The 13910-nt window shown below is 52.7% G+C and overlaps 1 protein-coding gene across 1 annotated transcript in view; it reads left to right on the top strand.

The window, feature by feature from the left end:
• The first annotated feature begins 7281 nt into the window (after positions 1 to 7281).
• LOC136651174 (uncharacterized) overlaps positions 7282 to 13910 on the top strand; it is a 44671-nt gene continuing 38042 nt past the window's right edge. The window contains exon 1 of the mRNA XM_066627360.1: positions 7282 to 7415. Coding sequence (XP_066483457.1) covers positions 7379 to 7415 — 37 coding nt within the window. The 5' untranslated portion in view covers positions 7282 to 7378. The remainder of the gene's footprint in view (positions 7416 to 13910) is intronic.

A 13910-nucleotide genomic window follows, 5' to 3' on the forward strand; every position in this document is an offset into this window, starting at 1 on the left:
GCTCACTTCACTGCGTTGGCTCGGTCATGTCGTGAGAATGGATGATGGCCGGATCCCAAAGGATCTCCTCTATGGAGAGCTTGTGCAGGGAAAGCGCCCTACAGGTAGACCACAGCTGCGATACAAGGGCATCTGCAAGAGGGATCTGAAGGCCTTAGGCGTGGACCTCAACAGGTGGGAAACCCTGGCCTCTGAGCGGCCCGCTTGGAGCCAGGCTGTGCAGCACGGCCTTTCCCAGTTTGAAGAGACACTTAGCCATCAGACTGAGGCAAAGAGGCAAAGAAGGAAGGCCCACAGCCAGGGAGACAGACCAGGGACACACTACACTTGCTCCCAGTGTGGAAGGGATTGTCACTCCTGGATCGGCCTTTTCAGCCACACGAGACGTTGTGCCAGAACCACCATGCAGAGCGCGATACCAGAGTCTTCCGAGACTGAAGGTTGCCAACTGGAGGACTGTTGCGTAGGTTGCTGCTGTTCCCATCTCACAGATTGAGACCAAAGACTGAGCATGCGGCTTGTCCTCAGGTTATGCTGTAAGTCTGTGGCAAACATGGGACTTGAACCTGGGTCGCCTGCATCCAAACTCAACTATCCATTTGGACACAGAGGCTTTTTCTCTCTTTTCAGCAATAGCTGCCAAGCGGAGTAAAATGAAGTGACAGACCCCTGAAAGGGTATCATGACATATTTTAGGGGGAAGGGGATGACATCAGTGAATGTTTTCCTATATGAAAAACTACCACTTGAAAGCTAGCAGGGAATAAACTCGACTAGAATTTTTGTGCCTACTGTGCTAGTTTTCCACTTGAAGGGAGTTTAGGGCGAGTGTGTTCGTTCTGCTGCATAACCTGGTCCTGGCTTGTGAGTTGTGCATCGAGTATTTTCTTTACAGACCTTTAACTGCCCCTGCTCCAGTTTTATTGTCAGCAGCAAACGAGCTCAGTTGATGGAGAGCCATTAGAAAGAGGATCTTCTGCCACCTGACTCAGCTGAATTGACAACTGTAAACCCCTTTCCCAGCAGCTGCTGCAAAGGGCCAGCAGGAGTGCAGAAGCCTGTGGGTCAGCTGGGCTAGCCGGCTTCCTGGATTGCTCTTCTAGCAATGGCTTCCATACGGAGAGAGGCCTGGCAACTGGGCTCCCTCCAGAAGGGAGGTGGGGAGCTGACTCTAACCACAGATTGGCCACCCTGCCCACATCTGCTGATCTATCTGTGGTGCCAAAAGTCTCCTTGACTACAGAACAGGACATGAAGCAGAGATATTTGTTGGAAATGCACAGATTGTCCTACTGGGCCTCACAGACAGTGAACACCTTTGCATAGGGGTGAGTGGTGAGGTGCTGGCAAAGTTGCAGCCTGACTGAGCGCTGTTTAAAGAGAGGGTGAAACACTGGCTTAACCTTTTGGTAGGTGCAAGTGCCTAAAGCACACAAATAGGCTGCAAAAAGCTTTGGCCCAGCTCACGTGCAACCTGGGTGGTGCCTTTGAGCTCAGGCACCAAGACAGAGGAAGAGCCGGTGACATTCGTGCTGCTGAAGCGGTTTTATGAGCACGCTCAAAAGGCTCACCAGCACATCCTCCAAGATAAAGACTCCAAGATGATTGCAGAGGGTGGCTGCCTCTCTGACCAGATTGTTCTGCACCAAGGGGGACTCAGCAGGTGGTGCACAGGCCACTGTTGCAACAGGAGGCACCACTGCCAAGAGGAGTGGCATGCTCCAGCTCCATCCCCCCATCCCAGTGGTGTACCTAGGGGGGATGCACAGGTGTAAATGCTCCTGAGCTGGGGGGCCACCTCCCAACTGTGCCACCTTGAGGGCCACACGCACCCACTGCCTCCATATTCGGAGGCATTCTGAGGGCCAGAGAGGTTGCGCATCAAAAACAGAAGTGATGTTATAAGGTCTTCCAGAGGCCTTCTGAAGGCTGGGAGGCCATGCGCAAAGAAAACCAGAAGTGATGTTTTAAGGCCTTAGAAGGTCAAGGGGGCAGTACTTCCAAACTTGCCCCAGGGTGTCACAGTGGCGAGGACTACCATCCAGGACGGAAGCTGCTGCTGCCAGGCCAGATATGTTTTATTTGCAAAAAAAATGGAACACCTGCAAAGCCAGTATGGCAGGAGCAGTCTGGAGAGTTGCTATTTGGCAGCACTTGTACCCGTTATGTATTGGATGCCACCCACCTAGCAAGGAATGCCCTGCCCACATCAAATGACCCTGGAGGGCAATGGGGAGAGAGCGCAAGGAATGGGGGATTCTGATGCATCTGTTTAGTATGCCTCTTTTCTTTAAATTGTGCAACTGCATTGCACCTGCTTGATTTTAAATCGTATGCCACCTTTGAGGCTTGCTACTGATATGCAGCTTATACGCTGACTCAACAAAGAAATCCAAATAAGTTGTGCAAAATAAAGAAATGTCTGCAAAATTTGCTCTGTTTGCACCAATGCATGCAGGCTGCAGAATTCAAGTGTTACATTGGAGTTGGTGTGACAACTAGGAGTGAGGTTAAATGCAGAACATGGCTAGGTGTGGGTGTGCACTTGTGGCTGATGCAGGTGGTGGCACACCAAGCAAAGAAGGACCAGAGTGGGCTCCTGTCTGGAGGCCATGAAATACACCTGCTTTTGCAAAGCAGCAGCAGAACTAAATCCTGCTTGGCAAAATTTAGAATTTACACCATCCCCATCCGCCCCCCCCCCCGGTCTATAGAGTTCAGAATTGCCAGGCCAATTCAGTCTGGGGAGGGGGTCAGAACCTGGAGGAGAGCCCCAGCCTTCACTGATTGCCTTGTTGTAACTGGCCAGCTTGAATCCCAGTTTTTACTCACTGTCACCATGGAGACTAAAGCAGGAAGGAGGAACTACAGTTTCTATGGCAGCAGGCTGTGACTGACAGCAGAAAAAGCCAGCTGAATATTTGCATTGTCTGTGCATGAATACAGACATACACAGATGCCTTCCCTCCCCCCCCCCATTTTGATGGATGTCCCCCCAAACATGTGTGGTGTCCTGAGTAGCCTGCATAAGAACATAAGAAGAGTTAGCGAATCAGGCCAAAGGCCCATCTAGTCCAGCTTCCTGGATCTCCCAGTGGCCCACCAGATGCCTTCAGGAGCATCTCACTGGGTCACTGCTTATAGGACCTGCAGGCTTCAGGATTCCAGAACGAGACATTCAGTTTCTGGTCTTCAGGGTGCACAGAAGAGCTGCCCCACGATCTGTGCCTTTGGGGCATTTGCCAGGGGGAAATAATTAATCAGCACACCCGCCCTGCTGCTTTGCCTTTGTGAATACACAAATCTGGCAGGCAGAAATAGCAGAAGCTTCGACCAGGGGACCCAAAGGACACTGAACAATGTTCCTTTTTCTCATCACTGACTGTGAAGTAAGTTTCATCTCTGGGCTGTCCTGCAGTCTTTGGGGTCTGCCAAGGGGATGTTTTTGATTCTCTAGGAACTCATTAGCCATGCTGGAAGCCCACAGTGCTGTGCTGGTGGGTCACACAGTCGTCAGCTCCATGCTAGGGGGTGTGTATCCTAGCCTTGACACCAAGTGTCTGGTCACTATGAGGTGACCAAGTGAGGTTGTTGTGGCCCATCATGTAGGAGGTCCACATGAGACACCCCCTTCATGCAGCTAACCTTCCCACACAGCAACTGTTGCCCTGCACATGCTCAATCTTGTCTGATCTCAGAAGCTAAGCAGGGTCAGGCCTGGTTAGTACTTGGATGGGAGACCACTTGGGAATACCGGGTGGCTGTAGGCTTATACCAGAGTCTTTCAAGACTGAAGCTTGCCAACCAACCAACCTTCCCACACAGCCTTGGATACCGCCCAACAAAACAGAAAGGGGTAGCTGCTGCCCCCAGGAAAGGAGAAGACACCAGGCTAGGGGAAGAGTGTGTCCTTCCTCCTCCTGCCTCCCATTTGATGGGGTTTCTCAGCACAGAAGTTGGTTGCTGTAGAGCAACCAGGAAGCCACATGCACTGGCCCTTGCACCCAGCCTTGCCCTGGGGGTGCTGGCCCTGAGGGGTCCATCAGGGAGTGAGGGGACAGAAAGACACAGGCACGCAGCACATACCCAAACAAAAAGCGTTTATGGAGACAGTCAAAAGCAAAAAGGGAACTGGGACAAGGTCAAACAGACAGAACAGGCACTTGCATTTAGAGGCAAAATGGAAATGACAAATCCCAGCACAACTGACGAGATGCGTTATCCACATGCCCAGAGCATCACCTACGGCCCACTCCAGGGCCGCCAGTGGAAACAGCCAGAGGCCCTGCACATGCATCACCAGCTCACCCAGCCTGCACTGGAGACAGTAAGGTGGCAGTAGGGTGGTTCAGGGGAAAACTGGGGCAAGGAGTGGGCTGTACCACGTGGTTCCCAAACTATGAGCCAGGCTGTATGTGGATGCATTTGACTGTGAGCCCCCCAGGGCCGAACCAGCCTTCTCCGAGGTCATGAAGCGTCCTGACGGGAGACAGGTGCTGGAGTCCTGTATCCTTGGGATCGCTACCCCGGCGCATTGCGTCTGAGAGTGCTTCTGGTCCATCTTCCTCTGGTTAAGTTCCTCCCCCCCCCCCCGGCTGGCGCAGGCAGAACGGCTCCATAGGGCACGACATATCCTCCCAGGAGGTGGCAGGCACCTCAGTAATGTCAACCCAAGGAGAGTGGTTGAGGGGCTATGTGGACACGGCATAAGCCTCCGGAGAACAGAAAGAGGAAAGGTCTTCCTGGCTGCTGCTTGATTTACCACCAGTGTAAGGAGGGAACATGCCAAGGCTCGTCAGTCCCTGCCTGGCTGCTCCTGGCTGCTGCCTTCGAACAAACGAGAAAGAGCAAGGTCACCCATTATTTGGTCACATCCTGGCCAACCTCTGACAGTATAAAGGGAATTTTCGGGGATGGATATCGGCTCACCCCTTAAATGCAGAGGTTCCCACCCCCTGATCAGCCCGGACAAACCAGGCCAGGTATGGTGATATTTTGGGCATCAGTTCAGCTTGCACCTCACACAGGAACTTGAAATCAAGAGTCATAACAATGCAGCAAAGGACCGGCCTGCCAGGCTGCTGATGGCTGCAGAGGTGGAGGAATGCTGGCTGGCACAGCTTGACATGCCTGAGCAGGGCAGAAAAGGGGTCCTGGTCAGAATTCTCTTCTGCCCAGCTCTGACCCCAAGGGGTTGTGCAGCCCTCTCCCCCACTCTCATGTTCATGTTCTCATGTCCACATAACTCTCATGTTCATAGTTTTCCCAGTACCCACCAAAAGGTGCTTCTCCCTGCCTGCATTTCCCTTCTCTCACAGGGGCGTGTCTTGGGACTCACTCTTTACAAAACCTGACATTAGGTCTCCAGTCCTGAAGGCCAATCTTTCTACCAACTTCATCCCAGATACAGCTGGAGAACAAAAAGAACGTGAGGCTGCCTGCCTGCCTGTACCCTTCCACTCCCATAATTCAGAGCAGCGAATGAACACACTGCAAAAGCTACAAAACAACTCTTCGTTGCTGTATTTTGTGGCTGCCTTTTCATTTTATACTACATTCAAACATTTTTCTTCTTTGAATCTTGCTTTCAAAAGTGGACTATAAATTGTCTAAATAAAGCAGTAAGAATGCATAAAATTCCAGCATCATGGTGCCCAAATGTAAAACATTCTGGACAAAATTCACAATCTTGGTCCATAACATGTCTACAGAAATCTGACTGGGGAAAGAAAAAGCATGCTTCTTCAGCCTTTCAAAAGCTTGCAGTGATGTCTCACCTGGGACTTACTGAACAACTCGGGGCCAACTTACAGAAGTCCCTGCTCTGCTCCTGACAGCCTGCAACATCTTCTAAAAGTAGAGGAGTCCTGGGGGAGCCCTGCCCCTCCTGATCATAAGTGGGGGGGGGGGTTATGCGATGTGCAAGGTTTGCTTCCTTCTCATGAACTCCGTGTGATCCTATCTCTGCCCAGACTGCTTCCTCCACACTTATAATAGCATGCAAATAAAAATGTGCAGGCAAGTGCTGAATGGGAGACTCAGCGGACCTATGTTCTTATTTTGCAATCAGATGTCACAAACTCAGAAAATGGCATCTCAGTTTGTTTGCTTTCTTAAAGCAGGCTGCTAGTCCTTTAAGAGGCAGGTATAGGCTTCACTTACAGAGCTGGAAGGCACCCACAAGGTCATCTAGTCCAACCCCATCTGTAGCAGGAAATCCTCCAAGAGAATCTCCAGCAGGTGACTGCCTGTCCTCTGCTTGAAGATCTCCAGTGAAGGTGAACCCACCACCACCTCCCTCATCGATCTCTCCACTAATGAACCATCCTGACTGCCCTCTCCCTTTATAGATACTCCATTTGCAAGCAGCCTCATGTTGGGAGGGGATAGCAGATCCACAGGCTTCTCCCCCCCTTCTGCCTGCCTTGGCTCCCAGTCTTATTTTTCTTGCCATTCTTGGGTTTCTCCTGTTCAGCAGGTTGCATGAAGTCTGAAAACGTTGCAGTCAAATCATGCTAAAGGAGCTGTTGAATGTAGCCACAAACCACTCACTGCAATGTGGCAACTGCCCAGATCATAAAAATGGTATGTGAATTGTGCCAATTTCATACACCTAAACTGTACATGTGGGCTGCAGTTCTCTTGCTTCTAACATGACCCTCAGCAGTGCGGTGGATGAGAAGGTGCTTGGATGCCTCCCAAGGACTCCTCCTGCCTTGGAGTTCTGCCTCCCCTGCCTGCCACCCACCCCACCTCCCTGGCCCTGGGTGGTGCCTGGCCTTTTCCCCCCGAGCAGGCAGGCATGGATGGGAGGCGGCAGCGGCACGGTTCGTCGTGGATGGAGGCCTGGATTGACACCCTCACTCGGGCAGGCAGCAGCTCACGCCTACCTTGCGGGGTTGTTGTGGGCCTGCCCACGTCTGCCGCCCTGAGGGACGCAGAGGCGGTCAGGAGGGCCTGTGCCCGGGACAGTGCGCGCTGCCGCCCCCTGCGAGGCTCCTCTGCCGGCAGCGCTCAAGGCGCAGCAGCCCCCGGGGCTGGCCGTGGTCAGGAGCGGCGCACCTGCCCCTTTGCCCCCCGGCGGGCACCGGCGACCTGAGCCGGCTGGGGCCGATGCGGCGCCCGGGGAGCCCTGCCCGCCGCAGTGCCTGGCACTCCCCCGCCCGGCGCCTGCTGGAGGCGGCGGGGAGGGGCGGGGCGGGGAGCGGAGCGCGGAGCGCGGCTGGTGCTGCCGCCGCCGCTGACATCACCGGGATGACAGCGCTGTTCAGCGGCAGCGGCAGCGCCCGCTCCAGCCTCCCCCTCCGCCTGCCTGCGAGGACCTGCGCGGCGCAGCCTCATCCAGCGCGGCCCGCCGGGCCCCGGCTGCGCCCCCGCCATGCCCGGAGAGACCAGCGCGCCGGCCCGGGAGCCCGGTGAGTGCCCCCGCGCTCCCGGGAGCTGGCGGGAGGCGGGCAGGAGCGGGGCGCGGGAGAGCGGAGCGGGCCCGGGGCGCGGGGGGAGGAGCCGGCGCCAGGGGGCCAGCACTGCGGGCGGCGCAGAACCGGGGCGCGCCACGTCGGGCTGCGATGGAGCTTCTCCTCCGCGCTGCCTGCGAGGGGGTGTGACGGGGGGAAGCGGGGAAACTTTCTCCCCCCGCTCAGCTCATCCTCCCCTCCCCCACCCCAGGGGATGCACCTGCTCCCCCCAGCGCCAGCCGTGGGCCCAGGATGCAGGCCGTCCCTGCCTTTCCTCCTGATGGGAAGGGGTGGGGCTCTCTTCACTGCAGGGAGGGGGGGGGCTTTGAAAAGTTTCTCGCCAACCCAAGCGCCCTGGTCCAGCCCTCTCCTGGGGACAGGCCCTGGCCTGGGGGCTCACCTGGAAGGCCAAGCAACTCCCCCAAGGTCAACCCAGAAGCAGGAGTACCACCCACACCTGCATTATATCCTCGGTTGGGGGGAGCTGGGGGGGGCACCCTGACGCTCTAACAATTGCACTTGGTTGCCCAATCTAGTCCTGTGGGAGGGCAGGGGGTCTGCCAACTTCAGGCCCTCCCCTGTGTTGTCCTGGCCCTGGAGAGGGTGGCACAGGAAGATGTTCACACTGACCACTTCCTGGGATTCTGCTACTCACCCCAAACGGCAGGTGCCCTCCATTGGGGAGGGGGTCTGTGTCTTGTTCCCTTTGCCAGACCCACCACTGTGAAAGGGCATGATCCTTTGGCTGCCCCCTGAAGTGGCAAACTGCAGCGGTACCAGCACAGCAGATATTTTTTATTGTGGCGTCCTTGATGGTTCCCCAAGGAAGGAAATGCAACCTCTGGGCTCTCCCCCAGCCCCTGCTCATTTAAGTAGTATATGCTGGGCGGGCAGCACCCCCATTCCAGACTATCAGTGATTAGCCCTGTTTTATTCCTACATTTTGGCTGATCTCATTGCTAATCTGCTCACACCAGGGACTGTGAAATGGCCCTCTAGATCAGGTGTGCATGCCAAAAGCACAAAGCCTCATGTTAGTCAGGGAGCTGGTCAGTGTTGGTAACATTGCAACAGTTATTGAAAGGATACATCACAAGCAAGAACCTCCTGTTCTCATTTACAGCCTGCAGTGCAATCCTATGCAGAGTCACTCAGAAGTGAGTTCCAATAGCATTTCATCCCACATGGATGCACATAGGATTTCTGCCTGAATTTTGACTGTATCCAGGAACTAGCCCTGGACACTTTCCTCCCTCTGCCCCCAGACCTGCAGTGCTGCTCCCTCAGGTGTACCACTCCAGTGTTCAGAGGAAATGAACTTGGCCCCTCATCCATCTCCTTTCTTGACACCTGCTCCCAGATCAGCCTTGATATTTAAACATATGAACAGATGCAAATGAGCAGTGACTGGCTTCTCCCCCCCCCCCTCCAACCTCAAACTACTGCATCCTCCAGCATAATTGGCGAGTCTCCCTAGGAGGTGAGCCACACCCACAGGCCAGAGTCTGGGCAAGAGTTGAAGGGCTGCAGCAGCTGATTCCTTGAGACACATTGTCAGGTGCCTGAGAGCATCAGGCCAGCCACCAAGAACTTCATGCTTTTGGGGCAGTACAGCCTGCCCTGAAACCTTACTGCAGGGCAGGATATTGTTCTAAATTGATTGGCATTGATAAGCCACACCCAAGGCTCAAGGAAAAGGATTTACAGCTGATTCTGTACATCTTACTCCTGCTTCTAAGTGTTTAGAGGATTGCAGCCTTATCACTGAAACAAGCTTACAGAGCAGTAAGTACTAGTGACTTCAGTGGGATTTACTACCCAGCAAATCTAGTACATAGGTTCACAGCAGTCTGTAGGACTGCAGGGACAAGATGTGTTCTGAACCATCTTTTCCAAGCTACCCAAGTTGATGAAGAACTTTGGTGCTTCCTCATGCCAGTTTAGTTTCTCTCTGCAGAGATGATAATCCAGTTAACCACTGTCAGCTGCCTTCCCAACAGCCCCCCCCCCCAAACAGAGTTAGAATTAGCCATCCCAGAACGTGCACTTCTGAAACTAACAGACAACACAGCAAATGAAAGGAGGGTGGTGTGGGGACAGGAGCTCTCTTGATTTATGCTGGCTAGTACTATGTTTCACAAGAGACAAGACTGTTACGGTAGCCATTAAACAGGAGTGTGAGTGAGGAAAGAAAAGGGCTGGTTCCCTTCAGCCGCCCAGATTCACACTACTGGAAGCTTCTCAGAGAAGCCCCCTAATCTGTGTGATCTGATCTTTAGGATGCACCAGAACAAGATGGGGGGGGGGACCAGGATGGAAGGAAGACCTTGTGATGGTCTAGTACAGGGGTCTCCAAACTTTTTGGCCAGAGGGCTGCATCAAATATCTGGCACGGTGTAGATGGCCAGAAAAAAATTTAAATATAAAATATATATAAATAAATTAGAGATGGAACTTAGATGAGTGCATAAAATGATTGAATGGGCTCATTAATTCAATCTCTCTGGCCCTTAGAACACCCTCCAGATGCCACCAGAGCACAGCTCCAATCATGTTCGGTCAAGTGGGCCAGAGGCTTTGAGGCAACAAGAGGCTGGCCACAGGCCGGATAGAGGCTCACTGCAGGCCGCATCTGGCCCCCGGGCCGGGGTTTGGAGACCCCTGGTCTAGTAGATTGAATGTTGGATCTGTATTCAAATCTTCCCTGAGTAGTTCAGTGAAAGAGCCACGCTACTTTGCATGCAGAAGGTCCACCCCTGGCTGGTAGCATCTCCAGGTATGGCTTGACAAGGAAAGACCCTTGTCTAAAACCCTGCAGGGCTGCTGTCAGTGCATGTTGGCAGTGCTAAGCAAGGCAGCTGCATCTGCACAATGGAGAGCAGCATCCTATTCTCCCCCCCCCCCAGGGACGCTAGTGAGAGCACTTGCGCTTCCAGTAGGAAAAGGAGGACATCCAGAGGAGGCAGGAGGTGGGTCGGGCTCAGCACAGATTTCAGATCACCAAGAGTTGCAGGTGGTCAGTTAAAAGAAGTCCAGCGCCATGTGTGCTGTAGCTGGCCGCAAGCCAAGATTCCTACCTGCAAAATGGGAGCCTTGTCTAGTCGCTTTTGACAGGGCTGTTGTGCAGCTCTGCCAGCCTGTTTGAGTTTTCCATGAGAATCCCTGATCTAACCTGCAGATTATCCCTGTTACCATTCAGGGGGTCGCTGGCACCACTGTCAGAGCCCCCATTTGCATCTGGCACTGGGTAGTAGAGCACTGGAGTCTAAGAAGAAACAGCAAACCACACAGATCCTGCAGGCTGAAGTCTTCCCACTCCAGCACTTGAAAGGCAGAAATTCCAACAGCTGACCATTTTCCTGACTTGAAGATGTGATGATGGGAAAAGACTCACTGGCTGAAATTCTGCCAGTTATGAAGGTGATAAAGATGAAGGCCCTGCTAGAAAAGATGGTGGTAGGAGGAAGTCAGAGATAAAAACAAAAGACAAGCAGTGAAGACCTCCCTGGACCCAAAGAAGGCTTCTGCAACACTGAGAGAACAGAGCAGAGACTTAGAAGATCCCTCTACAGATTCAAACACCAAAGAAAGAATATATAGTACTAACCTCCTTAGTAGCTAAGGGACAAGTGGTAGTGGCTACACTTTCATTAATGGATTGATGTAGAGCCCACCTTTTTACACAAAAGTGCACTCAAGGCAGTGAATGCTTTAACAACAACTGGCCTTATAACAACATGGCAGACTAAAGGCTCTGTAAAAGCTCCCAAAAGCTCACCTATGCAGTGGGAGGAGACAGGTGTACCTCTCCAAGTGCCACTACCAAGGAGACCTTGCCTCTTCGGAATACCCACCACACCTCAGGTGGCAGGAAGGAGAAGCAGGGCCTCCGCATAGGAGCCCATGTCCTGGACATCTGCATCCCAGAGAAGGCGGCTCTGGAGTGAGGATAAACTCTGGCTTCCAGGATCCAGATCTCCTCCCAGGAGACCTGAGCAGACTGATCTGGAAGGAAGGAGCTCAGAGTCACAACTGAGGTCAGGAGCATCCCCTGGGAAAGCTAATGAAACGTTTCTAAGCACCTGCCATTTGCTTTCTCACCCACTGAACCCAGTGTGTGGAACAGGAGCCACCACCTGGGAGACGATGGAGAGGTGTGCTCTCTAGAGTCTTGGGTGCAAGGTAGTCCAGTGCATGTTGTGACTGCCACTCTGAGAGAGGGTGAAGGGGGGGTGCCAGGTTAACCAGCCCCAAAGCAACCTCGTGGCTGGTTGCAGTGCTGCAGTCCTTGCTTCCATGCACCTTGACATGGGAGCCCCATGAGAGAAAAAGGTTCCAGCTGTGGAGAAAGGCTGAGTTCACCTGCCCATTGCTTCTCCTCAGGGACTGCAATGGCAAGGAACTGGCTGTTGCGTTTGAATCAACACGTGCACTTCAGCCTCACGGACCATGTGCAGTCTTGCATCAGAGTCCTGCTCTCTCTCTCTCAGCTTCCTGTCTCCCACATCTACCATTCCCTCCACTTTCCGTTTTTCAGGTCTGCTTGGTCCCACTTCTTAACAGTCTTGCACTGCTCTCTCCTTCTTTCCCCAAAGCATGCAACCACTTGGGAGCTTTAGCGCCATGGCACTCCTTTCTCCCTTAGCAACCTAAGTTGCTGGTTGGTCTGTGGAACTCCTTGCCACAGGATGTGGTAATGGCGTCTAGCCTGGACGCCTTTAAAAGGAGATTGGACAAGTTTCTGGAGGAAAAATCCATTACGGGGTACAAGCCATGATGTGTATGCGCAACCTCCTGATTTTAGAAATGGGTTATGTCAGAATGCCAGATGCAAGGGAGGGCACCAGGATGAGGTCTCTTGTTATCTGGTGTGTTCCCTGGGGCATTTGGTGGGCCGCTGTGAGATACAGGAAGCTGGACTAGATGGGCCTATGGCCTGATCCAGTGGGGCTGTTCTTATGTTCTTAACCTCTTCTTGCCCTCATTTCTTGTCTTCTCTGGCCCTTTCTTCAAGCCTCCTTCCACTTCTTGAGTTCTTCCTACTTCACAAAGCTACTACTATTATTATTAATTATTATTAACAGTATTTATATACCGCTTTTCAACTAAAAGTTCACAAAGCGGTTTACAGAGAAAAATCAAATAACTAATGGCTAATCAAATAACTACTAATATGTCAAAGGCACTGTAGGAGAGTTAAAACCCTGCAAAACAGACCAAGTTTCCTGTCCCTTACAGAAGTTTTGTTCCCTGAGCAGTCGAGCTGTTGCAGGTGAGCTATCCCCTGCCCTTCAAATAGCACTTTCAGATCCCCGACAGAATCTGAGGACTAATGAACAGGCTCTTTTCACATCCAGCTGCTAGCTATTAAGTAGTTAGATGCCCAGTTCAGGGCCTCTGGGAGGAATTTTACCAGGGGCCACAAAATTGGGGAGGGGGCCCTTCCCTTCTCTATTTGATAATAATTTCTATGAATTACAATCTATAAAACTATGTAGGCTTACACAAAATCTGAATGCCAGTCTTCACACAATATATGCAGACATTTTCTAAGATCCCTGGAAACTTCTGGTTCCCTTCCCTTGACTCCTGGGCCCCCATTTTGACCTGGTCCCAAGAGCAATGTACCCCCTGCAACCCATTCTCATGGGCCAAGCCCCCCCCCCAGTTGACAGAGATGTGCATGTGCATTAACCCAAGGGACACAAGCTATGGGGTGGTGGGTCTTGGGTAGGGACATCATAAAAAGCGAGGTGCAAAGGATCACGGTGAGCACAGCCACCTGCCATGGAATAGCTGTGGTACCAGAGTGTCCATATCTGTATAATTAGCAGCATCCTTAACTTTGGGATGATGCTGTTGAGAAACTCAGCTCCTGCTTTGACATGGGAATTAAGGTTGAATGGAGGTTGTGAAGCAGCAGTGTTTGGTGGGCTGGGCCTCCGTGTTTTCCCCAGTGGAATTGCAACCCCAGCAGGTTCCCTGCCCCCCCCCCCCATGCAATGAGATTGCTGACTCCAGCATCAGGCGGTCAGGCTGGTGCTGGGAAGACAAGAGCCTGGCTTTGGAAAGCTTTACTGGCCTTTCACGCTCCCTCGGACTTGCAGCTTTGTACTCAGCCAAGAGGCACCTCTCCCCAGTTCAGCTGCTTTTGTCCCCTCTGCCTCCACATGCCGTTTTGTCAAGAATCCCACAAACAGAGCAACAGATCAGAAATGGTGATGCTTTGCTTTCGTTAGTACAAGGCTCGTCCTGAGGTGCCAGCCTGCCAACCACAGGGGCAGAGCTTGAACTGGGCCTCTGCTATGAACTCACTTGTTGGCCTGAGGCAAGGCTCCACCTCTCAGCCCCAGTCTTTCCCATTTGTAATATAATATTGACTGACCTTACCATAATAATGGTACTTACCATTACCATAATAATGGTACACAATATTACTGACCATAATAATAT

The sequence above is a fragment of the Tiliqua scincoides genome, chromosome 5 (assembly GCF_035046505.1).
Source record: "Tiliqua scincoides isolate rTilSci1 chromosome 5, rTilSci1.hap2, whole genome shotgun sequence".
Classification (NCBI taxonomy): Eukaryota; Metazoa; Chordata; class Lepidosauria; order Squamata; family Scincidae; genus Tiliqua; species Tiliqua scincoides.